The sequence below is a fragment of the Carlito syrichta genome, unplaced genomic scaffold (genome assembly GCF_000164805.1).
Source record: "Carlito syrichta isolate Samal-C Ts95f unplaced genomic scaffold, Tarsius_syrichta-2.0.1 Scaffold304554, whole genome shotgun sequence".
NCBI lineage: Eukaryota > Metazoa > Chordata > Mammalia > Primates > Tarsiidae > Carlito > Carlito syrichta.
In genome coordinates, this window is record NW_007248650.1 from 263,253 (window position 1) to 289,400 (window position 26,148).

The 26,148-nt window shown below is 53.9% G+C and overlaps 1 protein-coding gene across 1 annotated transcript in view; it reads right to left on the reverse strand.

Moving 5' to 3' along the window:
* The window catches only part of LTBP2 (latent transforming growth factor beta binding protein 2), a 126,899-nt gene that overhangs the window by 32,508 nt on the left and 68,243 nt on the right, over positions 1-26,148 (reverse strand). The window contains exons 19-23 of the mRNA XM_021713445.1: positions 13,592-13,782; positions 11,755-11,925; positions 11,095-11,301; positions 10,187-10,473; positions 9,052-9,154 (exon numbers count right to left, since the gene is read on the reverse strand). Of these exons, the coding sequence (XP_021569120.1) occupies positions 9,052-9,154; positions 10,187-10,473; positions 11,095-11,301; positions 11,755-11,925; positions 13,592-13,782 (959 nt within the window). The remainder of the gene's footprint in view (positions 1-9,051; positions 9,155-10,186; positions 10,474-11,094; positions 11,302-11,754; positions 11,926-13,591; positions 13,783-26,148) is intronic.

Here is a 26,148-nt window from a genome sequence, read left to right on the forward strand (position 1 = left end):
TCAGCCTTCCAAGTAACCGGAACTACAGGTGCGCGCTACCACGCCCAGCTAATTTTTGATTTATTGTAGAGATGAGGTCTCGCCAAGTTGCCCAGGCGGGTCTCGAAACTGTGGGCTCAGGCAATTCACTCACCTTGGCCTCCCAAAGCGCGGGATGACAGGCTGAGCCACCGAGCCCGGCCTACAATGTTTTTCTAACCAAAATAGCCCCCATTTCATCGCCCCCTGCTACCTGCGGGCATGTCACACATGTTAGGCAGGTCTCTTAGTGACAAGGCATCTGTACATCTATATGTCATGTAGTCTTCTCGCTCATATGGATCACATGTGCTTTGGGGTCACATCTGATAGGCCACCCTTATTTTTACCTGTCGTGTGGCTGATGTCACGCTAGAGGTCCCTGAGAAGTGTCTGCATTATAATTGTTATTAGCATTATTTTGAACACACAGTTCCTTTGCAGCAATTTTTTGAGTCATGTCTCCACTTGGCGAGAGTTGGTTCAGTTGACATTAGACCATATCACCGAGAGTCCAGGAAGCCCAGCACTGTGACCCACACCATGTTGTAATATGCCAAAGAAAAACAGGAGATGCCGCACTTCCAGGGAAGTCCCACTCTTCCCTGAGGACACACCGCGTGATAAACAGGACATGGGATCTTCTCACATATGCACAGATCAAGTGAGGACATAAATTAATAAAGCTTAATTACTTTAAGATTAAAAAATGTCAATCGAAGTTCCAATATTTTGTCTTGCTCTGAGCATGCATGGCCCACTGTGGGGACTGGGTTTAGTCTAGAGGGAGAGACCCATGGATTCTGAACACGCCAAGGTGAAGATGGAGAGGTGGGAGTGAGTTGGGAAGGGGCACGTCCCTGGCCCAGGCTGGTGGCAGTATGCGTAGAGGAAAGGAGGAACAGGAAGGAGAGGACGTCGTTTGGAGAAACCCAGAAAGTGGGCTGAAGGGACACAGCTGTGCACACTACGAGGGCAGAAGGTGGGGAAGAATGACACAAGGTAGTTGCTGGGGGCTGAGGATGACAGCCAGGTCTCCTGTTGCAAGCCTGTGGGTCCTGCTAGCTTCTCACAACAATCACTCTGCAAAGCTGGGATGATTACCCCCATTTTACAGATCAGTAAAACAAGGCTCAGGGAGCTTAAGTAACTTCCCCAGGTAACAAAGTTCCTGGAGCTGAATCAGGTTTGAATTCAGGCCTCTAACTTGGAAGGCCACACTCTTTCCAGTACCCTTCTCTAGGGGAGAGAGAGAGAAGGAAGAGGAGAGAGAGAGCAAAAAAAGAGATAGAGGAGAGAGAGAGAGAGAGAGAGAAAAGAGAAGAGAAGAGGAGAGGAGAGGAGAGGAGAGGAGAGGAGAGGAGAGGAGAGGAGAGGAGGCAGAGAGAGGAGGGCAAAGAGAGACAGAAGAGAGAGCGAGTTCTCAGCTTCTGTACGGCCAAGTGCAGCCTCCAATCCAGAAAAGTCAGCTAGGAAAAGTTGGTGGAGGTAGGTGGCCATGTGGCTCAGCATGAGAATCCAGCAGCCGGTGAGTCACAGTGATGGGGTAGGCAGGTGATATCACTACATGGAGGCCTGCCTACCTGAGCCTAGCACACAGCACGGTGTGTCGTGCCTACTGTTTGTGTGTCCATCTCCCCACTAAAGCTATACAAGGACACGAACTGTGTCTTCCTCACCACTGCCACATCTCTAGTGCCCAGTGCGGCCCCTGGAGTGCCATGGGCACTCAGTCAAAACAGGGACAAGTAACAACAGCAAACACCGCAACAACACTTATTACGGGCCAGGCCCTACTGTAAAGGTTTTACATGTATTAATTCATTTAATTCTCATAATAGCTCTTGGAGCTAATATTATCCCCATTTTATGGATGAGCAAACTGAGGCACAGAGCAGTGAGGAAACACGCCCATATCACCCCACTGGTGGGGGAGCTGGGATTATGAACCAGGCAGTTTGACTCTAGAGGAGAAATTCTGGAACATTCTCTCCACTGTCGCTAAGTAAACAAATGAATGAATTCAGGAAAAGCCCAAGGAGGTGTCTAGGCAGATGACCCTCAGGTCCAGTGGAGGCTGAGGGAGACGCCTGCCTGGTGGAAAGCCCAAAACCCTTCTAGAAGCCTCACCCCAGGTGTTACAAGGGATCTGGAGAAGGAGAGCGGGGGGCGGGAGGGAAGGGGGGATGTGGGGGTGCTCAGGAGGGAAGAACTGACGGGATGCCTGATAACCGCACCACAATGTCACCAAAGTGTACAGAAGGAGGGCAGAAGAACTGATCACTCCAAGGCATGTGTCACCAACGTGCCGGCGTGGAACTGACAAAGGACCAGGTGGAGGAGCCGTCCCCTCCCTCATGGCCGCACAGTCAGATCAAGGACATGACAAGGGATCCTTTTCAGAGAAGAGAACTGGGAGATCCTGGAAGCAAAAGCAGATGAGCTGCGACTCCCATGGGTGCTGCGAGGGAGCACGCGGGAGCCAAGGTGTTCCTGACGCAGGCAGGGGAAACCGTAGGGTTGACCTGACCCCCGAGGCATCTGAGCATGCCAGCCGAAAGAACCTTCCCGGCAGGACACAGGGCCATGTGGTCTCGAGACTCTGGCGGGCCTTGGCAGCTTATAGACCAGGGAGAGAAGCAGAGGCCCCGCTTGGGCCCGCCCTGTCCCCCTAATCCCAAGGAGGCCTCAACGAAGGCAAACTCGTTTCATGAGACAGTTTTGGCCTCGACTCCGCGAGCAGAGCTGGGAGGAGAGGGTGAGGACATGTGTCTGGCCACAGGGCTGTTTACAGGCTGTGCCGATCTCAGCCTGTGATGACAGGTGCCTGCAGCAGGCAGATGTGGAGGGTCCCACCCGGGGCACACCCCCTTACCCGGAACGGATGCACATGCTCACGAGGCCAGCTGAAGGCCAGGGCCTGTGAGTAGGAGGGCTGCCTCTGCAACCGAGGCAGACAAGCCCGAGAGAAAGTCCCCCGCCCCCTAGAGAGTGTGGTGCCAGACCCCGTCCAACTCTGGCTGAGACCTGGGCCTGTGTCCTAACCTCTTATCTCTAGAAGTGGGGGCAGAAACTCAGGTCCTGGGGGCTGTTTGGGAATTAGCTTTGCTGTGACAATGAACATCACACTGAACCTGGCTCCCTGCCTGGCAGTCCCTGCAGGTCCTTTCTCCCTCCCTTCCTTCTCTCCTGCCCTACCCAACTCCCTCTCTCCCCTGTCCCTCCCTTCTCCTTCCCCTTCCGCCTTCCCTCCCTCCTTCCCTCCTCTTTCTCCTCAGTCCTTCTCTCTTTCCCTCCCTCCTTCCTTTTTCCCTTTCATTTCCTTCCTTTCTTCCCTCCCTCCCTCCTCCTTTCCCTCCCTCCCTCCTTCCTCCGCTCCTTCTGTCTCCCTTCCTTCCTTCCCTCCTTCTTTGCTTCTTCCTTCCCTCTCCCCTCCCCCTCCCCCTTCCCTCCTTCCCTCCCTCCCTCCTTCCACCCTGCATCCATCAGCACAGTCATAACAACAGCACACCAGCCTGCTGCCCCTCCCTAGTTGGATGAAATCGGAACAAGTTCCTCAACCTCTCTGAGCTTGGATTTGCTTATCTGGAGTTGGGGACGATGGTCCTTCCTGGCTGAGTTACTGTGAATGCTAGATGAGCATGGAAGACTCTCAGCATAAGGCGTGTCCCATTTTAGGAATTACCAGCATGCCCACTATTCAGACTTTCCTTCTTGGTGAAGAGCCAGCGGACCCCAGTGATAGGGATGTCACTGGGGTCAAAGATAGCCTCTGGCTGTTTCCTCAGAGTGGGGTGGGATCAAAGCCACCACACACAGGTGCCACCCACCACCCCGCCCAGCCCTTCCCAGACTCTCCAGGTGGAAGGCGCCACATCTCAGCGACACCCACCCCTGGGGAAGGGAGGGTGCTGACAGCCTGAGGCACAACTCCTAGGAGGGTTCAAGTCCCTTGGAAGAAGCTCTCAGAACATCTCTGAGCCAAAGAGACTCTGGCAACTGGAATTCTGAAAATGCCTTCTTTAGGCTAGGGACTAGGCGTCTCACCATAGTTCCAGAGCACAGGAGCCCCACCCAATCCGGCTGCTCCTGGCTGACTGCACCCGAATCGGCACAGGGTGGTGAGTCAGGAAGCTGGAGGCTGGGGTCTGGGGTCTGGGGTCAGAGAGACCTGGGCCTCCGGCCCAACTTCCTTTTTGTGAAGGGGATCCTCACACCAGTGCCTAGAAACATCATTAGAACACAATGCAGTGAAATGCACTATGGCCCCAGCATCTGTAAGTACTCTGCATTTGTAAGTGCCTTGTCTAATGATGACGAGGGTGATGTCAGAGATGGCACCGCTGAGACCTGCCTGGAGACTCCCTGCTCCAAGTGGCCCCTGGCACCCACAGGCCCCTCCCTGGGGGCTGGCTTCAGAGCTACACCTAACACTCCTCATGAGCAAGGTCTGGGACAAAACAAAGCTTTCTTTTTGCTGAGAGATTCCCATAAGTTTCCAAGCATGCATAGAAACCCCCATTCCCTCAAAAATCAACTTCCTTCCTCCAGCTCCTTCAAAAAGCCTGCTCTTGGTGGCATGTGCCCTGTGACCTGGAGCTCAGTGCTTCCAGGCATCTGAGTGCTGGCACCTGCAGTGGTTCACAGATTGTCCCGTGTGCCCTGTCTTGAGTTGAGCTCTTGAGACATAATCACAACTGGCCTTTTCTCCCCAAACCACAGGAGACAAGCCTGCACCCAATTCCAGGGCAACTCTTTCAGTGTGTCTCCTAACTCTGAGGCCGGGGCTACGTGTTGCTAACCTGCCTGTCTGTCCAGCCCCAGTCTTCCTGACAGACTTGGCCCTTCACACATAAGCGACTTGGTCCTGAAACATGGTCGTGACCTGTATCCTCTTGGCTGCAAAATTCCAGGTTAGCATCCTGATTTGTGTTTCCTTCAGACAGACCTGGTCACCCCAGAGTGTTTAGGGAGATCTGGGTCAACTGAGAGTCAGACACCCTGTGTCTCCACTTGTTCCGGCTGTGTGGCCTTGGACAAGTTCCCAGCCTTCTCCGAGCTTTGTTTTCCTCAGGAATCCTGAACTTGCAGGTGGTTGTTCAAATTAAACTAGAAAACACAGGGGAAGGGCCTGGCACAGGGCAAGAGCTCAGTCACCAGCAGCTCTTCCTGACTGAAGAGAGGAAGAGGCAGAATTCCTTGAAGAGCAGGGCAAGAGGCTCTGCAGTCCCGGAAGACACAGGGGCCAGGGTTGGAAGTGAGTTCACCCTTGCCAGGCAGATGGAACAATGGTCTCATGGCAGATGGCTAGGGCCCGCCACTTCAGGCTGAGCCATGCGCCAGCCCCGCCTGTCCCCGCAGAGGGGCCTTGGGGTTGACACAGCCAGTGCCAAGCTAGAGGGGGTGGCAGCCAACTTTCCAGTCAGCCCAGATGTCTGTCTTTCTCAGATGAAAACTCAAAAATGTGGCCTTAATCAAAGAGGTTTTGGAGAGCCCTGGCAGGGGACAGAAGAGGCTATGAGCTGGGACCCTGGATGACTCCCAAGGGGACAGGAAGATGTGCCTTGGGCTAAGTCCTGGGAGGTTGGTAGGGCTCGTGTGGCTTCTGTCACTCAAGGAAGGGAGGAGAGGGGAATCAAGGATGGTCTAGATCAACCCACTGAGGCAGCCCTCCATGGGAGGGGGCTCTGTGGAATTCTTCTGGAAGAAAAGGGATTTGCTGGTGTCATGCAGCTGAGACTTCAAGGCGTTTTTGTGTGTTAGAAGCAGCGGTTTTCTGAGGAACAGTCTCTAGCACCCAGCAGAGTCTCAAAGGTCACTGGTGGGGACGCCATGAGGTCACGTGGCCCCTGGCTGCTTCCTCCACCATCCCATCACGCCCTGATTTTGCTAGACATCTCACAAGGGTGGCAGAGCCTCCATGGGAGGCACAGCCCTGTTTAACAGAGGAGAAATTGGGCTCAGAGGGGCTAAACCATGAGGGCCGGGGGTGTTGGAGAACTCAGAAGTCCTGCCTGTCGTGCCCTCTAGGAGGTCCTCATCGTTGGGCCCTTCCCAGACACTGCCCAGCCCACACGCTTGTGTTCTGAGTGTCCATGTTGCCTGGTCTCTGTTGTTTCTTCCCAGTGTGCTGGGATGCCACTGCCCTGCTGCCAGTTCGATGAGATATATGCTGAACACGGGGTGGGAACCCCCGGGACAGGTGGGAAGAAGCAGGGTGAGCCTTGGGGCTGGGCGTGCAGTGATGTCCACACTGACATGTGCGGAGGCACCAGACCCACAGAGCTCTGCTCCCATGCCTACCACCCGGGCTCCAGGCCCTGCCTGCACAGAGCTGCCAGCCCTACTGGGAGCAGGTCCTTCGGCACCGGGAGTTGGAGCGCTCACCCCGGAAGGCGTGGGCAGGTGAGTGGCTGGGCAGGAGCCCACAAAGTTCAGGGTCGGTCCTTCTGCTTTCCCCATCAGAACCGATCCCAAGGTCTAGGGATGTGGTCATCCTGCTGGCTCTGGCTGAGGGGTCAGGCCCAGTGTCTTTCACTGACCTTAAGCCTGCACCTCTGGACCCAGAAGGGCTCCCATGCCCCAGACAAGCAGGACCTGAGCTCTCATGCTCTGCTTCAGTCCTACAAAATGGATGTGACATTTAAATGAAGAATCAAAAGCATCTTCACTTCATTCCTAGAAATGTCACCTGATCAGTCTCTGGCCACTGGCATCACTGTGGAGGTGGCCTTCAGAATGGAAGAGGGGATTCTGGTCCTGAGGACCGTGCAGTGCCCTAAGTGCTGGCCCCACTCAGAGGCCCGCAGATCAGAGCTCAGGATATGCTTGGTGGCCAAGCCTGGAACACCTGGGGCCTAGAGACATGCCCAGAGGAAGGTTCCAAGCAGACACAGACCTCAGCTGTGAGGAGGCGGGAGGCGGTACATGGCAAGGAAGCAAGATTCTGGGGAGGCCCTTCTGGATCCCCGCTTCTCAGCTGCACCCCCATTTCACTCCTTCCCACCTGTGGTTGTTGGTGGCAGGGTCTCCCCCTTCATCCAGTGTCTTTCAGACACCACAGGCGACCCGACAGCCCAGCCCCGAGACCAGCAGGGGGAATTCTGAGCCTGCCCCAGAATTGCCACTCGGATGCAACCTTGCTGCTCCCACTCATAGACGCGGCCTCCTCCCAGGACGGCCCTGCTGGGTCAAGACTCCCCGCAGGTCAGCGCCTCGGTCTGCAGCAGCAGACACTGGATGGGGTGGGGGAGAGACCCGCCCACCTGTCTGAATGAGCCAGCTCTTGGGAACCAGACTCTGCCCGGACAAGGGCTTGGGAAACTGACCTACTGAACCCCTCTGACATGACTGCCTTCCTGCAGGGGCCCCTCAGAGACACACTGTGCTCCAGGAAATGTTGCCTATCCTCTTGGTCTCACCTGCATATGCAAGTTCTTTGGACTGTACAACTCTTCCCCACATCTTTGCCTGTCCTACCCCTAATCACTCAAGTCTCATCCTGGATGTCAACATCTGTAAGAAGCATTCCCTGATCCATCAGCTTGAGCTAAGACCCCTGTCCCATCGTGTACAGATGTGCAGGTTGTGCACTACACAAAACACTACATCTAGGGAATCACTGGCGTCCTAGATGTCTTTATGAAGATGGTTCTGAACAGATGGAAGGGTGCCTTTCTCTAATCTGCCCAAAGGTGCTACTGGACATGTGAGTAGCCCAAGCTCCGCTGCCTATGCTCCCACTTGGCACTTGGCACCTGACCGGTCATTGCACTAGTCTCTGCTTCTGAAGCCAGCAGCTGTCTGTGGCCCCATGAGGTAGCAAGCTTGGAGAGGAAGCCCTGTTTCTGCCTCATCTCCGTCGTCCGTCCAGGGCCTGCACTGGGAGCACTTCAGGGGGAGCTTGATCAGCATCAACATCTATTGATGAAAGAGAGTGAGGACAGTCTGATGGGACGAAGGGGGGATCAAGGAAGGAAGAAAATTGGCAGACCTCTCTAGTCTGCAGGGCGAGGCGGAGACGTCCAGTGCACACTGCCCAGTGGCAGCAGGTTTGTTCCCTCTTCCCTTTCTTATGGATTTTTCTTGAGTCAGGATCTCACTCTGTTCCTCAGGATAGAATGCAGTGGCATGATCATGGTTCACTGCAGCCTCGACCTCCTGGGCTCAAGTGATCCTCCCACCTCAGTCCCCACCACTGACCCCAAGTAGCTGAGGCTACAGGTGTATGCCACCACACCCAGCTAATTTTTTAATTTTACTTTTGTAGGGACGAGATCATACTATGTTGCCCAGGTTGGTCTCAAACTCCAGGGATCTTGCCTTGGCTTCCCAAAGTGCTGGGTTTACATGCATGAGCCACCGCGCCCAGTCTCTGCCCTTTCCTAAGGGATACTTTCTAATAATAATGATAATGATGATAACAACAGTCATAGCCGCAGTGTAGTGACCCAATGCTCAGCTCATGCGGCATCTCGTCTCATCTCCACAGCAGCCCTGTAAGGCTGACACTTTACTATCTCCATTTCACAGATCAGGGGACTGAGGCAGAGACAGGCTTGCAGGACTGGTGCCTGGTGTGTGTTAGACACTCGAGCCAGGAGCTGCATCCCTGCCACTTCACCAAAACTCCTACCACACTGTGAATCTGTCTGCACATATTCTAGTCTGGAAAGTATCATCACTGCCCTACAGGCAAGTCTGGTATTGGGAACAGCTTTGCCTCCCACTTCGGGCTTCTGGACAGCTGCCCACAAAACTGGCTGCTGACAGGCAAAAGAAACACACCAGGCCTGGGCCCAGGTCCAAGAAGGAGGCCTGGAGGAGAAGACAGACCAAGTAGGCAGAAGCCACACTACGGCACAGGCCTCGGTCAACCCTACTAGCTGGAAGACCAAGACCCAGGGGGGCAGCATGACCAGCATTTTGCTCATGCCTGAATCTTCTGTGCTTGGCACCCATGAGGCACCCGGTGAGTATTTGCTGAATGGAAGAGGGTTCCCACAGCTCCTGACATTAGCACCCAGCACTCACCTGGCCTGGGTGGGCATGGGGCACAGGCAGTCACCCCCCAGAAGGCGCCCACGCTGCCGCAGCAGTCCTCCTGGGTTGTCAGCTCCAGCAGGGGGTCAGCACACTGGAAAAGATGTGAGGACACATGTGACTGCTCCCTCCCCTGCAGGGCACAGAGGTGTCCCCAGAAGGTGCAGGACACACAGCTCACATCCCACATTTGGCCAGAGGACACCACACCCGAAGGAGGGGAGATGAAGTTGGCAACATCCCAGAAGGAAACAGAAAAGCCTGGGTCCACTCTTCCAGACCCAGCCTGTGTGGGGAACACCAGGCACAAGACTCATCCTGTGCTGGTCTCCAAGCCTCCATGGCTCGGTCCCAGGCAGAGGGTCCCAATGACAAGCCTCCTCTGTCAACCTCCAGGGACCTCTAGGGTCCCCCACAGTGCACCCCCCTAAGAGTGGAGTCCCAGGCTCGGAGACACCACAAGCGGGGATGCCAGGGAGGCTCTGGGATTTGGGTTCCTCACCCCTTGGCTATCTGACTATCTCCAGATCCCCCACCTCGGAAGGGATTTCTGGAAACACCAAACTGCAACCCCAAGCAAAGCCATCCTGGGTGTGGTCCCAACCTATTCTTGGGTGCCTCACCCCAGAAGAGCTCACCTGATCTCCCATCATGCACTGTGGTGCCTCCAGGGACATGGAGTGTCTCTCATTCTTGTGTTACAGGGCTGAGGAGTGTACCCTCCATTTGTTAGTGACCCCAGTCTCAACTGGGTACCACACTCCTTCTGGCCAGATCCTGACAGCCCCCTGTCCACGTGCTGAGGGGCCTAGGCTCAGCTCTCAGAGCGCCCCGGGTTTACTGAGACCAAATTCTAGGCTACGTTGGCCTGAGGACACTGGTGACAGCTGTCCCAGAGGGGACTCTCCTTGGGCGCCTGGTACCAACAGCTACCCGGTGGCATCCATGTGGGCCTGGCCTGTCCATCCAAGGCTAGTTTATGCCTGGGTTTTCCCATCTGGGAAATGGGAGACTCTGCAGACACTCGCATACCATGGGAACAAGGAGGAGAGAGCGGGGAGGAGGGCAGCAGGGGGCGGTGGCTGCCCCAGAAGGCTCTGGGGCAGAGGCAGGAGCTGCATCTCACCTGTCCGTGTGCAGCGCTGGGGTAGCACCGGCCCAGCAGCATCTGGGGCCGGGGTGCCGCCGGGGGCAGTGGCCGAAGGGGCTCCCCAAGCTGGTCAGGGGCACCGTGGCTGCTGCTGTCCCAGAGGCCGGGGCCAGCAGGAGGCCGGGACGATTGTCTGGCCTCCACACTATTCTCCTCCAGGGCCTCCCCGCCTGCGCCGCGCACCCGGGCCACCTGGTGGATCTGCACGGAGGCCTCGGGCGGGTGGTGGATGTGCACCTTCACTAGCGACGGGTTCACGGAGGCTGGGCACAGGGCGGGTCAGAGCCGGCAAGCAGCCCCTCCTCCCCACCCTCCAAGCGCCAGGCGGCCACGGCTGTGAGTCCCCAAAATGCTCCTTCCATGCCTAGCCCTCCACTTGGACCCCAGAACAAGCCCCCTGTGGGGACGGACCCCACAACCCCTAAGCTCAGGCCGCTGAGCCCTGCATGGCTGCCTGCGGGCCTGCCCACGCCAGTCCCTCTGCGTGAGCACATGCTGCCTGGAGCTCAAGTCCCAACTGCAGCCACCCCTCACAGGGCCCCCCAGCGTGCAGACCCAGGCTTCCGCCCCAGCCTGCCGGAGCACCCTGTGTATGCTGGCACATAATAATGGCAGGCAGGGAGAACGAAATGCTTTATGCTCTCCTCCCTCCACCACCCTCCATCCGTGGCCCAGGCCCGTGGGATCTGGGAGGGGAGGCCCAGCCTCACGGTTTCATCCTCCCCAAGGCAACGGGCACAGGGGAAGGCAGAAACACGAATGGGAGGGTAGAGAGAAATGAGAGCAAGCAGAAGCGGGGGCTTCACAGGCAAGGAAGGAGGGAGAAGCTCCCCCCTGCACCCACACCGTCCCGGCGCAGCCCCGCCTGCCACGCTGGCACTCACCGAGTTGGTTGGAGAGGGGCAGCGTGAAGGTGGACTGCTTCAGGGGGGCATCCAGCAGGACCCCGTGGCGGGAGCCCCTTCCCGGAGGCTCCTTGTCCAGCTGTGGGATAGGCAGGTGGCAGAACTTCCCGGTGGAGTTGGCAGGGCACCAGCACTCGTCCCTGCCGACGCAGCGGCCCCCGTTCAGGCAGGGGATCTGGCAGAAATCTGCAACATCGACCTCCAGGTAACCGGCGACAGGAGGACAGCAGCTCTCCCCACATGGCCGGTCGGTGAAGCCAGACAAACGGGGGCAGCGGGGCCCCACACTGGGTGGCGTGTGTCGCCAGAGCCCTGGCATGCAGGGACTTCCCGAGGCAGGAGTGGAAAAGACTAGATGACAACCAGCCCTTGCCTTCCTAAAAGCCCCTCTGGAGCTTTCCCTGCCCCCACAGTGACCGGGAGGCAGGTGGTGGCATTACTACGAACGCTCTTGCTTCCCTCTTAAGGAACTGGACTCAGTGAGGTTCTGTGACCCCCAGAGTCACACGGTGAGGCCAGACCAGGTTGGGGAGGACTGGGATCTCTCTGTGGACAATGGGCCCCAGTTCAAGGCAGGCCTGGCCCTCTGGCTATCCTCCTTCAGGTCAGTCGGGGCCCTCTGAGGGGAAAGGGACTCACAGATGCGGAAGCCAGACTTGGGGTCGTGCCCCTGGCCGCCCTGGCTATACAGGGTGGTGGTGTTGCCCCGCTCACAGCTGTTGGCACAGTGCCCGCGGGTGCAGGTCTGCTTGCAGATGGTGGGAGTGAAGACAATCTTGATCTTCTTGATCTTCTCCGTGAGGTTCAGCCCTGCAGAGAGAGGGCTTGGGTCCGGGGCAGGGCTGAGAGGCACAGCGTGGCCTCACGGCCCGGTGAGCAAGGCCCACAGGGCGAAGGTGCCTCTGGCCCACAGGCATCTGCCACGCGCCCAGTGATGCAAGGGGCCATCACAAGGGCGGGACAACACCTTGGAGAAGCTCACAGAGGTGCCAGCCACCAAGCTTGTGCCTCGTGCACATCAACTCCCAGTCCTCTCGAGTGGGGCGCACGTTGGGATGAACCCTTAATATGGTTCCTGTGGTTGAGTCTCGGCAGTTTTCATGCATCGACCCAGTATGTCCATTTACTGCTAAGAAAATTGAGGCCCTGAGAAGTCTGGTGGTCCAAGTCATACAGCCAGCAAGGGCAGCCGTTGGCTTTGAACCCAGGGCAGGGAAACTGCAGACAGCCCAGGCTTGCCAAGAGGAGAGTTTTTGAGGAGAAGGGTGGAGAGTGAGGCCTAAAAGAGGAGTTGGTGTCAGGTTCTGGGGACCTGGTGACCAGCACAAGGACCAGCCACGAGGACTTTTCAGCCAGACGACCTCCTGGCTGAGATGTGCAGGGCAGAAAGCAGGGAGGCTGGCTGGGAGGTTGGGGCAGCTGTGCAAGGTGGGTGGCCATGAGATTGCAGAATACAACTCTTAATTCAGGATGGGAGTCCGAGGAGCCTGAGGGCAGAGGGCGGAGGGAGTGGGAGGGAGGAAGTGGGAACAGGTGTGTAGACCCAGTCCCCGCGGCCTGACTGTGGAGGGAGGAGAGAGAACGGAAGCCAGAGGAAAGCGGAGAAACGACTGTGTGCACGCGTGTGCGTGTGTGTCCACGCGCCTGTTCATGTCCATGTGCATGAGTGTGTATGCTAATGGGAGAGCTGTGAGCAAGTGCTCGTGCCAGACAGAGAGGGCTGAGAGAGGGACAGGGTGACGACACAGAAGGGGGACAAGTGACCTCTAGCGTTCTAGAGGAAACGAGAAGGGCTGGAGGGCATCCTGGATAGGGGAGGCACCTCCCTTTCAAGATGGCAAGAAAGGAGGAGGTCACCGACCGTACTACGGAGCCCAGGACTGATAGTGCGACAACACGGATGAACCTTGAGACTGTCATGGCAAGTGAAAGGACCCGACACAGAAGATGATACATTGTACAGCTCTCCAGGCGTGAATGTGCAGGATGAGCACATCTGCAGAGACGAAGTGGGCTTGGGGATGCTGGGGAGGGGGATGGGGAGTGGTGACTGATGGGCACAGGCTTTTTTCCAGAGTGGTAGGATAAGGCTGTGGAATAGGGAGTGGTGAAGGTTGCACAAAACTGTGAGTATGCTAAAAACTGCTTAGGTGGACACTTTAAAAGGGCTATCTTATGTTATTTGAATTCCATCTGTTTTTTAAATGGAAAAAAAAGGAAGGTGGTGACCCAGGCACAGGTGTAGGTGAAGGGCGGTGACATGGGTAGGCAGATGCCAGGAGGCGAGGAGCCCTCTGGGGGGCAGGCAGAGCCATGGGCTGATAGGTAGACCCTGGGAGGGTGGGGAGGCTGGGGTGGCTGCTTTGAGGAGGGGTGGGAGAAACGTCCAGGGAGAGTGAGGGAGAGGAAGGTGGGGGCGGGGGTTCTTAGATGTAGATACCCTGCTCTCCTGGAACCCGAGACAAGGCATCCTTACCCCAGGGGGCTGAAGGGTGGTCCGTATGTGCCATGTGCAGGGTGCCATCTCTCTGCTCAAGGCCTGGCCCTGAGGGAAGGGCATTGGAGGTCAGCTGGCCACTGGTCGTAGCAGTTGGGTAAAGTCGGACGGTGCGGGACAGCCCCACGTGCTGCTGGGAGGGGCGGACCTGGCTAAGCCCACTTGGGGTCCTGTGGAGACACCATGCATGGGGGTTTGCAGTTCAGGAGCAGTGGCTCTGGGCCATCTCTTCCCGGCTCCCACCGCTGGCATTTGCATCAGGAGAGTGCTCTTGGCCTGGTTGCCTTCTGCCTGCCAAGTGTGGTTGGCTCCTAGACATGGAGGTGCCCTGAGGCAGGGGCACTGATCTTGGGCTCGCCAGCTAGTTCTGGAGAAATGCCTGCCACTGTGTGCAATAGCCAGGTTTCTGCTGGGTCATTCTGGGCAAATCACTTAGCCTCTCTGGGTCACAGGCCCTTGGCTGCAAAATGGAGGTGTTAGACTGTTCCTTTATAGCTCTGACATTCTGAGAGTCTTTGAAAGTCCATTTAGGGATCAACCCTGCCCTCAAGCCAGGTCGTGTGGCCATCCTCTACCATTTCTTCACACAACTCTTCACTCGAGTCACCTGTAGAACAGGTGCCCAGCAGACATGGTCACAGGTTGGCTGAGGGAGGAGCCTAGGTTCTCTCACTCACTTACTTTTATTGTAAGAATCATATGTCAACAGTATTCAACATGAGGTCATCACCCCCATCCCAGCACTGCAATAGCTTCTGCCCATTTTCCCAGCCTTTGCTAACACGCATGACTTTACACAACTGTCATCACCTGCAGATGCCACTTACGAGTGGATGCTTTCCTTAAAAGTAGCTCACACTTGTTACAGGTCACTTGTCATACTTGTTGTGTGACAAGTATGACAAGTATGATGGTCTATCTGAAGAGGAACTCAGTCAGACTTTCTCTCATGAGATATTTAGACGGTTGATAAATTTTTAACCATGCAATCCTTACCCATGTGGCTGTTTCTTCTGCTAAAATATACCTCTAGTATAGAAGGACTCATTATACTGTTCTATTTTACAGTTTGAATATTTCTGTAAGAAACTTTTTGAAGGCACTATCACTTTAGGATGAATTCCTTGGACATTATCAAGGGTCACAAACACACACCGCTCTCGCACATGCAGGTATCCTGCTTTCTGAAGGGGTTGCATCCAAATGTGTGCACGAACCACTCACAGCACAACCTCACCAGCATACCGTATTATTACTTCTTCACTACTTTGCTAATTTTGAGAAAGTGGTACCTCCACGTTGCTTCCCCCTCCCCCACCCACTTTTTACAATGACTTCTGAGGTTGAAATTTGTTCAGAGATCTACTTGTCATTTGTGGAAATTCTCTACTCATGTCCTCGGGCGTCATAACTATTTGAGTTGTCTCACAAATGTCAACAGAGTCTTTTTATGTTTATTATTGGACAGGCATTTCTAAAAGGCAGCCTCTATTGTAACACTCTGTCACTATCACAGTGTCTATGAGCCCCTGTCTATACAACAGCGTCTGGTCTGTGGTGGGTGACAGTGTATTAAGACTGAGAGAGGCTCATTCCTTGCCCAAGGTGAGGCAACGGCCAACTCGGAGCACCTGGCTGCCACCCCAGGGCAGCTGACTCCAAAGCCTGTGCCCTGTGCCACCCAATGAAGCGGCCCAGACCATGATGGAAGCTCAGTCTGGACACCTCTGCTCTGACCCAGATGTTCTTTCCCCAGCAGGTCAGGCCTCACCTCCCACTGGGTTCCTTGCCCCGCTGGGATAAGGTCCTGGGATGCTGTCACTCCCCCATCTGCATCCAGCCCTGTCAGCCCTAATGCCCAGGCCATGAGATAGCTCCTTTCATTAGTTCCTGGTAGAAACCAGACCAGGAGAGGTGTCACAGCCTAGCCACCCCTCCACCCATGCCCCTGTCCCAGCCCCCTATGCCGCTGGCTCAGGGCTTGGTTCCCAGGAGCACTGAAGCTGCTCTTTCTTCCAGTGCTACCCAGGGCAAATCTTCACCTGCCAAACTTCAGCCCTACCTCACCTGCTTCCCAAATTTGGGGACTGGGATGGGAAAGAGGTCCTGTTAGCCACCCCAGAACTCCTGGGAGTTGTAACAGGCCAGAATTAGCAACCCAAACCCAAACCCAGGAGAAAGTCAGCACAAACAGCTGCAGCAGAAAGCACGATCATCGCCAGGGCTTCTAAGACAGTATCTAGGAGAGGGTGAGCTGGTGGGCCACTGGGAGCCCTCTTCTGGGGACCAGGCTGATGCTGTACTCAAGTGAGCACCAATACCACGAAGCACTCCAAGGAAATGAAAGGAGTAGCTTGTGTCCTGCCCCGGACCACCTGCCACTTTTCTGAACTTGATCCTGGCTCAGACAGTCTCCAGGCTGGTCAGGATGGAAACTCAAAGGGTTCTTTCATGATGGTTAGTTGTCATCGATACCACTGCTATCAATTGTTTCTCTAACTGGTACTCTATGCTAATGGCACCAAAATTCCAGAGCTCAAATCCCTTAAGCACTCGTTGGTTAGCTTTGCAGGAAAGGAAACCAAATACATAGACATGCATTCCCTAGTCATTGCCAGGACCTGGCTGAGGGTGGGACTTGGGCCCCCTCAGATATCTGTCCTGCCTCTTACCAGCAGTATGGTCTTAAGCATGTGCCCAAGCTGCCCAAGCCTCAGATTCCTCATCAGCAAAACAAGCAAGCCTTCCTCACTGGGCTGTGTGAGGACTGAGAGAGAGAGAGAGACCACAAGACAGTTTTGCAAATACAAGTCAATGGCCACAGGTCAAAAGATATGGCAGAATTTTTTAATTGCATGAACGAAGGGAAAAAGGGTTGGCCATAGTTTGAACTAAATCTCTCTCTCCAAGCAAATGAGAACGTGTGACTGGGTCACTTGACATTCTTCTTGCTACTGCTGGGTTACTGTTACGTCTATGTTACTGCTGTCCAAGTGTCCTTGTACAGAAGGGCTAAGTGCCTAATCTGGTGTCCAGAGTCCTCTGAGCCCAATTCATTGTCAGCTACTGCTGTGATGAGGATTTGGGGTAAAATGTAAGAAATCAAAAAGTCCTGCCATCTGAGAGGGAAAGAAGGAAGGCCCTAGCTCTTTGATGAGTCCTGCCTCTCATTCCACAAGCCCCCTGCAAGGCAGCTGCCATCTCCCTCCATAAGCCCCGCCCAGTTTTCCAGAGTTGAGCAGGGAGAGTGCCTTCCCCCTCCCCCATGGAGGGAAACAGGCTCTTGGTTGCACCCTGGGCCCCTGGAGTGGTCCCACTGGGTGCTGCTGCCCTCACCATGTAGAGGGCATGAGCCGCTGGAAGGAGCTGTGGGTGTGGAAACTCTGCCACCGGCCGTAGTCTCCTTGTGCCCGTTTTCCTTGAGCAAACCATAAGACTGAAACCAAGTCCTGGCTGCCTGTGTCCTAGTCTCAGGTTGCTGGACATCAAGAGAATGTCCATCATGTTTGCCCAGAGTGGTCCAAAGAAGCAGTGCCCCCTTGAGGACAATAGGGGTGTGGCACAGAGATGAGGAAGCACCTCTGTGAGAAGGTGACTTTCTTGGACAACAGCCCCCGGAGAAAGGCTTCATCTACCATCAGCCTTCGAAGAGCAGCTGTAATTTCATCAAAAGACAGTGGTTCCCAAATGCACCCGGCACAAGAACAGAGCTTGCTATCTTTCTGGGATCGTTCCAGGGAAGTCCTGGCTAAGCCCTGGCCATGAATCAAAAAAGCTGTCTCTAGTCTTCAGGATTTTGTAGGTCAGTAAAATTGTGAAACAAATTTGGGGGACCAATGTAAAGCTGCCAACTTTAGGTAACACATTAACACACACACACACACACACACACACACACACACACACACACACACACACACACCCTTACCAATCATTCCCATCATAATTTCATGGAAAAAAAAAAGACATTTCAACACCAAAAAGAAACACTTGAATAAGTTTAACTTTCTGTACATCTCACCACATTAACTTTACTTTCTTCATTTCATTGTGAACTGTAAAAACTCAATCACAGACCAGTACCAAGCCAAGAGGAGCCACAGTCCACCAAGGTCAACTCTTACCTCAGGACTCTGGGGCAATTTCAATCAGACTGAAGAGAACAAATTCCTATCCCAGCTGGCTGGGATCTTCAGACCCACATGAAAACTGCCCAGGCTGTGTATGCCCATAACGAGGCCATCTAGTTAAGTGTGCAGGGTGTGCCCACAGCCTGCCTACACACTTGGGTTTCCACACAGTACTGGGGAGACCAGCAGGCGAGGGGCTCCATGCTCACCACTCCAGCCACCTTCACCCTGGCTTGGAGATTCCACTCTTCCTAATCTATAAATTGGGTTTCCAAATTCAGTCAGCCCTCCATATCCATATCTGTGAATCCAACCAACTGCGGATAGAAAATATTTGGGGGAAAATCCAATACTACAACAATAAAAAATAATACAAATAAAGACAATATAATATAATAACATTTGCATAGCATTGACATTGTACCTGGTATTATCAGTAACCTGCAGATGAGTTAAAGTGTACGGGTGGTGTGTGTAGGTTACATGCAAACACCATGCCATTTCTATAAGGACGTGAGCATCCTCAGATTTTGGTATCTGGAGGGTTCTGGAAACCATTCCCCAGATACTGAGGGAGGACTGTACTATATTGTTTGAAAAGAGCCTTGCTGTTAACAGAAAGTTTAAAACAATCACTGCAAGATGCCTAGAATAGTTATGTTCATTATTGAGCATGGAGCCAGGTGCTTTACACATTTGTATGCACCATCTTTTCCATGTTATTTTAGTGAATGAACAAAGTACGTTAAAGAATACATAGTTAGTGTGTTTCCAGTTTTGCATCTTAAGGAAAACTTGGCCAGGCTCAGTGGCTCAGCCTGTAATCCCAGCACTTTGGGAGGCCGAGGCGAGTGGATTGACTGAGCCTGCAGGTTCAATACCAGCCCAGGCAACTTGGCGAGACCTCGCTTATACAATAAATAAATAAATAAATTAGCCAGGCATGGTAGCGCACATATTTCTGGATACTTGGAAGGCTGAGGCAGAAGGATGGCTGAGCCCAGCGGGTCGATGCTGGGGTGGCCATGAGTGTGCCACTGCACTCTAGCCTGGGTGACGGAGTGAATGTCTAAATCAAAAAAAAAAAAAGGAAAAGAAAAGAAAAAGAAAAACTTCTCCTCCCTCCCCCCATACAGATGTTTATATAGGCATAGGAAATGTCTGGAAAGATCTGTAAATAGTGGCTGTTCATTGGGAATGAGGGTGCTTATGTATGTGTAACTATCATTTTAAACTCTATATATGTCTATATTTAAAAAATTTGTTTACAGTAAATATGCATCTCGAAGAAAAAACACATGTTTGTTTTATAACCAAAATACATCTCTATTCTTCCCAGCAACTCCATTTTATAGATAAGGAAATGGAGGTCCAGAAAAAGCACAGTAAATGTGTGCAAATAACCAGGACCCAGGATGGACGGTGCTAGCTGGTGGAGGTGTGGCAGTTCAGATGCTGAATGGCCATTTCTAGCAGAAGGACTCCAGAGGGCTTCAGAGAGGAAGTAACATTTGAGCTGGGGCTTAAGGAATGGGTAGGATCTTACCCGCCCAAAGTGAGGAGGAAGAAATTCCAGGTTAGAAAAGCCCCGAGTAATGTGTGGTGGTGGGAGGAACGAGAGGGTACAGTTTGGCTACAGTATGACCTGGAGGGGAGGATGGGGAAAGGGAGTAACATCCACCCTGTGGCATCGTGCTAAGTGACCCACATCATATATCATCAACCTGTTGAAGCATCTCTATCATTAAAAACCACTACTTGGCCAAAACCTCCTTAAACAAAATCAAAAGGCAAACAACAATAATGAGAGCTCAGATCACAGACAAAGACAAACCCAGTAATTCTGAAGAGTTCCTAGAAGCAGAAAAGATAGAGATCAGTAGCCCCAAAAGAAAAACCAGCAAAGGATATGAACAGTTTACAGAGAAAACAATTACAAATGTGTCTTTTTTTTTTTGAGTGGGGTGTCACTTTGTCACCCAGGCTGGAGTGCAGCGGCATGCTCATGACTCACTGCAGTCTCCGCTTCCTGAGCTCAGGCAATCCTTCTGCCTCAGCCTTCCGAGTACTTAGGACTACAGGCATGCGCCACAAAACCTGGCTTATTTTTTTTATTATTATTTTATTTTATTTTAGAGATGAGGTCTCATTATGTTGCCTAGGCTGGTCTCAAACTTCTGGCCTCAAGCAATTCTCTTGCCTCGGCCTCCCAAAGTGTTGGGATTGCGATAATGAGCCACTGTACTTGGCATGATGCTTCTTTTTTTTTTTTTTTTTTTTGAGTTGGAGTCTCACTCTGTCGTCCATACTGGAGTGCAGTGGCTGCTCCTGGCCACCACAGCCTCAACCTGCTGAGCTCCGGCGAGCCTTCCACCTCAGCCTTCCAAGTAGCTGGAACTACAGGCGTGCGCTACCACACCTGGTTAATTTTTTGATTTATTGTAGAGATGAGGTCTCACCAAGTTGCCCAGGTGGGTCTCGAACCCATGGGCTCAGGCAATCCACTCACCTCAGTCTCCCAAGGTGCGGGATTACAGGCTGAGCCACCAAGCCCGGCTGCATGATGCTTCTTAAACACAGAAAAATCTGTTCAATCTTTCTGCTTATAAGAGATATGCAAATGAAAACTACCCCGAGACAGCATTTTAAAAAATTAATCAGATTAACAAAAATCTGAGAGCTTACTAACACATTCATATGCAAGACTGCAGAAACAGGCACACTCAGGTGTGGCTGGCAGGGATATAAATGGAAACTGCCCTTGTGGAAAGTGAATTGGCAATGTCTATGCACAGCACAGTGCTTCTATGCTTTGATCCTGCAGTACTACTTCTGAGACTGTCCTGCAGATGAATCTCCCGTGGGAGATGCTGCCCTGCCCAGGTCCCCCCTCTGGCTGCTTCCTCCCCAGTAGCTGCAACGCAGGGGCTACAGACCTGCATCTGGGACTTCTGAGTCATGCTTTTAGCTGCAGGAACCACCTGGGAAGCCTTCTCACCACCACCACCACCACCACCATACAGCCAAGCCAATGACTACCTAAAAGGAAAGTTCAAAAGCCCTGGCCCCCTTGACTCAAGGAAGGACAACGCTGTAAGCTCTGTCTTCAATCAGACCACAACTTGACATGCTGGGACCACTTCCAGGCTTGACTTTCTCCTCTGGCCCACTCTGCTTCTTTCTCTCCCTTAGCACCACCTCCAAAATCACCCTGGATCCCACTTCTAGGGGTCCTGAACAAGGACACTCGTAAATGTCCAAAATGATGTGTGATCAAGGGCTTTTATAGCAGCACTATTTTGCAATAGCAAACTATTTCTCACAGAACAGAAACAACTGAAGTGTCCTTCGTCAGGAGACTGGCTAAGCAAACAAGGATCTGTCCACAGAAGAGACGACGTGTCCTGAAAGCCAAGCAGCAGCTTCTTCACACAGCCAGGGACACGTGCCAAGGACACACTGAAACACCAGCAGCAGCCCAGTCCCACCACAAATGCTTTTGTACAGACTGGGACCCAACAATGGTTTTCACATGGATGAGTGGTTGAAAAAAACCAAAGGAAGCATAATATTCCATGACATGAGAAAATCATATGAAACTCAAATGTAAGTGTCTGTAAAGTCTCACTGGGACATCCCACACTCATCATCTATGACTGGTGTGTTCGCCAACAGCATAGAGTTGCTGCAGACACCCGAGATCACAGAGAGTCTAAAGCATGGCCTCTCTGGCCTTTTATGGAAGAAGTTTACTGAGTTCTGGTGGAGGGAGCATAAACTTTGGTGTAAAATACAGAAGATAAGAATACATGGTGCAGATACTTGCATATTCATAAGGCAACCTTGGATGGACACCTGGAATATTAATAACAATGGTTAACAATGGTTACATGGAGAGTGGAAAGTGGGTGACTGGGGGTTAGATGGGTGAATCTCTACACCGTGCCAGGCTCTGTGCTCATGATGCGTGTCCTATGTATGCTCTCATGTAGGCCCCTCCATAGCCTAAGAGTAGACATTCATCTCCATTTTATAGTGGAGGAAACAGAGGCTATGGAGGTTCTAGAAGGCTGCAGAACTCCTAAGTACCAAAGCCAGGTGACCAACCGAGGTAGCGCTACCATGCCTGGCTAATTTTCTGATATTTTGTAAAGATGAGGTCTCACCATGTTGCCCAGACTGGTCTCCAACTCCTGGGCTCAAGCAATCTTCCCACCTCAGCCTCCCAAAGTGCTGGGATTACAAGCCTGAACCACTGCACCTGGCCATCTATCATTTCTTTAATGTCATTTTACAGATGAGGCTTCGAGGGCTAAGAAGAATAGGTTTGGGCCCCTATGGCAGAGGACCTGGACTATGGGGGGAGATGTCTGGGTTGTACTGGGGGGGGTGCCTGGGGATTCAAGGGCAATGGCATGGTCCAAGGAACAGCCACTGTTTCCACTATTCAAGGAGCACGTACTGAGTTCCTGCCACAGGCCATGCACCAGAGCCCAACTAAGGGTGACAAAGACGCGCTTGCCCTCTCAGCTCCAGTGGAGGCCGAACAGAGGGACCAGCACCCCAGCAAGGGTGAGGAGCCAGGGAAACCACGTGTCAGCCTCGAGATACCTGTGGTCTTCAACAGGTCCAAGACACGACGGGATGGGCATTCTTAAAGATGATGATTCTGGCGACAGATGACCTGTAAGGGGATGGACCAGAGAGGACACTGGAAGGCTTTGGCTGAGGTCTAGGCTAGTGGTGGCCAAGGAAGGGACCAAGAAGAAGGGCCGGATCCGAGGGCCATTTAAGATGTAGAGACGTAGAGCATTCCAAGTGCACCTTCCCCTTCTCAGTTGGGAGGTGTTGGCAGAGGCGGTGCTTGGACAGATGGGAGGAGGGGTCCAGGAACCAAGATTGCTCCGTGGGAGAGCCAGGAAGTGGACAATGAGCTCTGTTCTGGACTCGATGCCATGTTGGTACATCAAGATGCATCTCAAGATGGAAACACCTGGCAGAACCCAGGAGGGCGTTCGGGGCTGTGGGCACCGTCGGGTGGGTAGAGGCCACAGAGCTAACAGAGGGATGCTGCCACTTGGGAAGGCCTGCAGAACAGACACGTGTCAGAGTCCCCCGCCGGACAGAGGCACCGACTCTGCCAGCACCTCCCAACTGAGAAGGGGAACGCATGCTTGTGAACAGAAGGGGCCTCCATTTTAAGTTTACTCCCATAAACTTTTCTCCATCCTTGGTGCCTGCTACTGCTCGTCTGCTAGCACATGATTAAACAAATGAACAAGCTGTAAATTAATACGCACGGAAAAATGTGGCCACAGCCTATCATACTTATCCGACAGTTCACTCCTTTCACGGGCACGTGCATGAGACTCTGGCTGGGCTGGGGCTTTGCACACACAGACGATCGTCATAGTTTCTGCTAATAAAACCATTCCCGTCTCTAATCATGGAATTAACTACTTAATCTTTCGTGGCATTCCTGATGATTTCCAGGTGTTCTGACAACTACCCAGCTGGGGAGATGTAAGAGTAAAGAGAGAACAGAGAAGGGTGCAGGGGCCTGGGGACACCCACATTTGGGGGGCCAGCCGAAGAAGAGGCTCTGAAGGGAGGAGTCAAGGAGGACGCCCCAAGAGAGGAGGGTTCCCCAGAACTCTGTCTCTGCCACTGGCCAAGGGCAGAGGCTGCTCCATCCTGTGGCTGCAGCACAGGTGGTAGCAGGCTGACATGCCCTGGCACCCCCCAAGTGAATCTGTCCCCAAGCACCTGGAGCTGCAGGGGGAGGAGGGGGCTGCAGAGCGCTGTTCCTCGCCCCCTGGCGGGCCAGGGTGGCCTCATGCATGGGCCATGGTCAGGTGGCTCTGGGCTGCCGACCCCCCAGGGACCCAAGACAGATAAGCAGGGCAGCCCGCTCAGTGGCTGGTGGCTGGATGGAGCCGTTGTCAGCACTGCACCTTCTCCTCACCCCGTTGGAAGGTCTGGGAGCCAGCCCTCTCCCTGGTGTACCCCAGTGTCTCAAGATCATGCTCACTGCAGTGCCTGCCACGCCCACCCAGTCCTTTGGCCTCTCTGGCCAGCCTGAGGTCCCCCCAGCCCCTGCCTGGCACCTGTGAGTCGCACTCCTGCTCTGAGGCTCTTTCGAGGACCACCCGGCACACAGACCGCCAGGTTAAGGGGGAGGGGCGGGACCCCGAGGAGGATCTCCTGTCCGAACAGCACCTGTCCTGCTTCCCAGCCAGCTCAGGAGGAGACTCTGCTTCTAGCAGGGAAGGAGGGCAGAGGCAGGCGTGAGCATGGCATGTGCTGGGGATGTCAGCAGGCCTGCTCCCACCTCAAGGGCAGCCCTGAAGCAAGTGTTGGCTCCATCTCTACAGGATCCAGAGATTCCTATGAGCCTCTCCTCGACCTCTACCCTTCAGACCCCACAGTCGGTCAACAGTGAACACTTTCCATGGAGCCAACCAGCCTACAGGAGTTGCTGCATGTCTTGTTCTCTCTGGCTGGGCACCGAAGCCGGGCATGAGCAAGCTATCAGGCACAGGGCTCATACCTGGGCCACCTCATGGGCAGGGCAGGAGAAGGTGGCCCTGAGGGGCTGCCCCAGGGCCCCAGGAAATGCCCCTCACTTTCTTCCCAGCTTGCCCAAGTGTCCCACTGCTTGGGCCATCACTCTCCCTCCCACCAGAGAGCCTTCAGGAGCTCCCTGCTTCCTTCTGGCCAGCATAACCACCCAAAGGCTGGCACTCAGCCAGGGACACAGCCCCAGAGGGGAAGGGGTGGGTCTCACCCTGTTTATATCCTTCACGGAATCATCGCAGAACTGGGCACACGGTTGCTGCCCCCAAATACTGATCACACTGACCTCTGACAGAATCTCTAGGGCCTCTCCCAGCCCTCCCGCCTCCCTGGTGCCATCTCCTGCCCTGCTGGGCACCGTCTTACAGCCAGCCAGGCCCTCAGGCTGAAGCCTTTGGCTGCAAGCTCCCCAGAAGGCTCATCAGCATGTGGAATTTCACAAATCTGCCATTCACCGCCGCCAAGGTGCACGGGCCTGTCAGCAACTTAGGAGGGCATCTCACCCATGGAGAGCTCACAGTCCAGAGGGGGAGGCAGGGCAGAGGAAGCCAGCACACCTGCTGCCTTCCCACGAATTAGAAAGGAGACCCCTCCAAACGACCAGTTTTCAGAAGCTTCCCCTGTGGGCTGATGCAGCCGGTGACAGGGCTGCGAGAGCAGAACACGGACCAGCCTGAGCCCCAAATCATCCTTCCTGCACCCTGGCACAAGGCATGACTTGCACACCCGTACACAGTGGCCCCAACAAGACTCTGCATGTGAGCATTTCATAACCATGCAAAAGCAGAGATGCAAGAGAGTGGTGAGAGCTGGGGCGTCCTGCCAGGTGAGCCATCCGGCCAGATGCGCCCGGCCTTGGGCAGACCAAGGGCTGCATGGCCAGGGAGGGCTTTCCAGAGGGCAGAGATGTGAGCCAGAGGAGGGGTGGGGAGGGCAGAGAACCACATGAGCAGGAGGAGGCGTGGGGAGGACAGAGGACCAGGAACACAAAGGGACACATTTGAGGGTGCTAAATTCAGGGGTGGCCAGGCCTGTTGGATGAAGAGAAACAGGAAGCCAAGGATACAATGATGATAATAGCAGCCATCAGCTCCCCGGTGCTGACTGCGTGCCAGGCACTACGGCTAAGCACCTTACACACCTAAATCCACTTCATCACCACTGTAATGAGAAGGTCGGTATTATTATCAGCTGCGTTTTACAGATGAGGCTAGATGACTTGCCCCGAGTCACACAGCCAGTGACTAACAGAGGTAGGATCACACACAGGTATTATGGGTCCAGAGCCCATACCACGGCTTCAGAACTCTACTGGGGAGGGAGCTGCCCTAGGAGCCTCATGCATAAAAGGGAAGCCTTGAAGGTGTTTCCACCAGGACGTAACAAGGTTACAAATGGTCTCTTAGGAAGGGGTCATGGAAACTCCTCCCTGGAGGCCCCATACCTGCCCAGGGGTTCTCCCCTCCCTGCCTCCTAGAGCATCCACAAAAGTCTTCCAGGGCTGGGGATGCCTTAGCCACATGTGCTTGTAAATTGCTGGATTTGAGCTCTTAGAGGCAAGGGGTAAGGGGAAGTCATCTAGTACTCCTTGTGTCTGGAAGATATGGAGGGAGGGAAGAAAGAAGGAACAGAGGGAGGGAAGGAAGGAGGGAGGGAGGGAATAAGGGAAAGAAGAAGGGAGGGGTAGGAGGGAAGGCAGAAAAAAGGAAGACAGGAAGGCGGACAAGCAGGCCAAGCCTAAAGGAAATCCTTGCCAGTTTCCTGATCCGAGGTCCCCCCTATAAACCTCCTTTCTTCCATTGGCCTGGACAGTCTATCCAGAACACACAT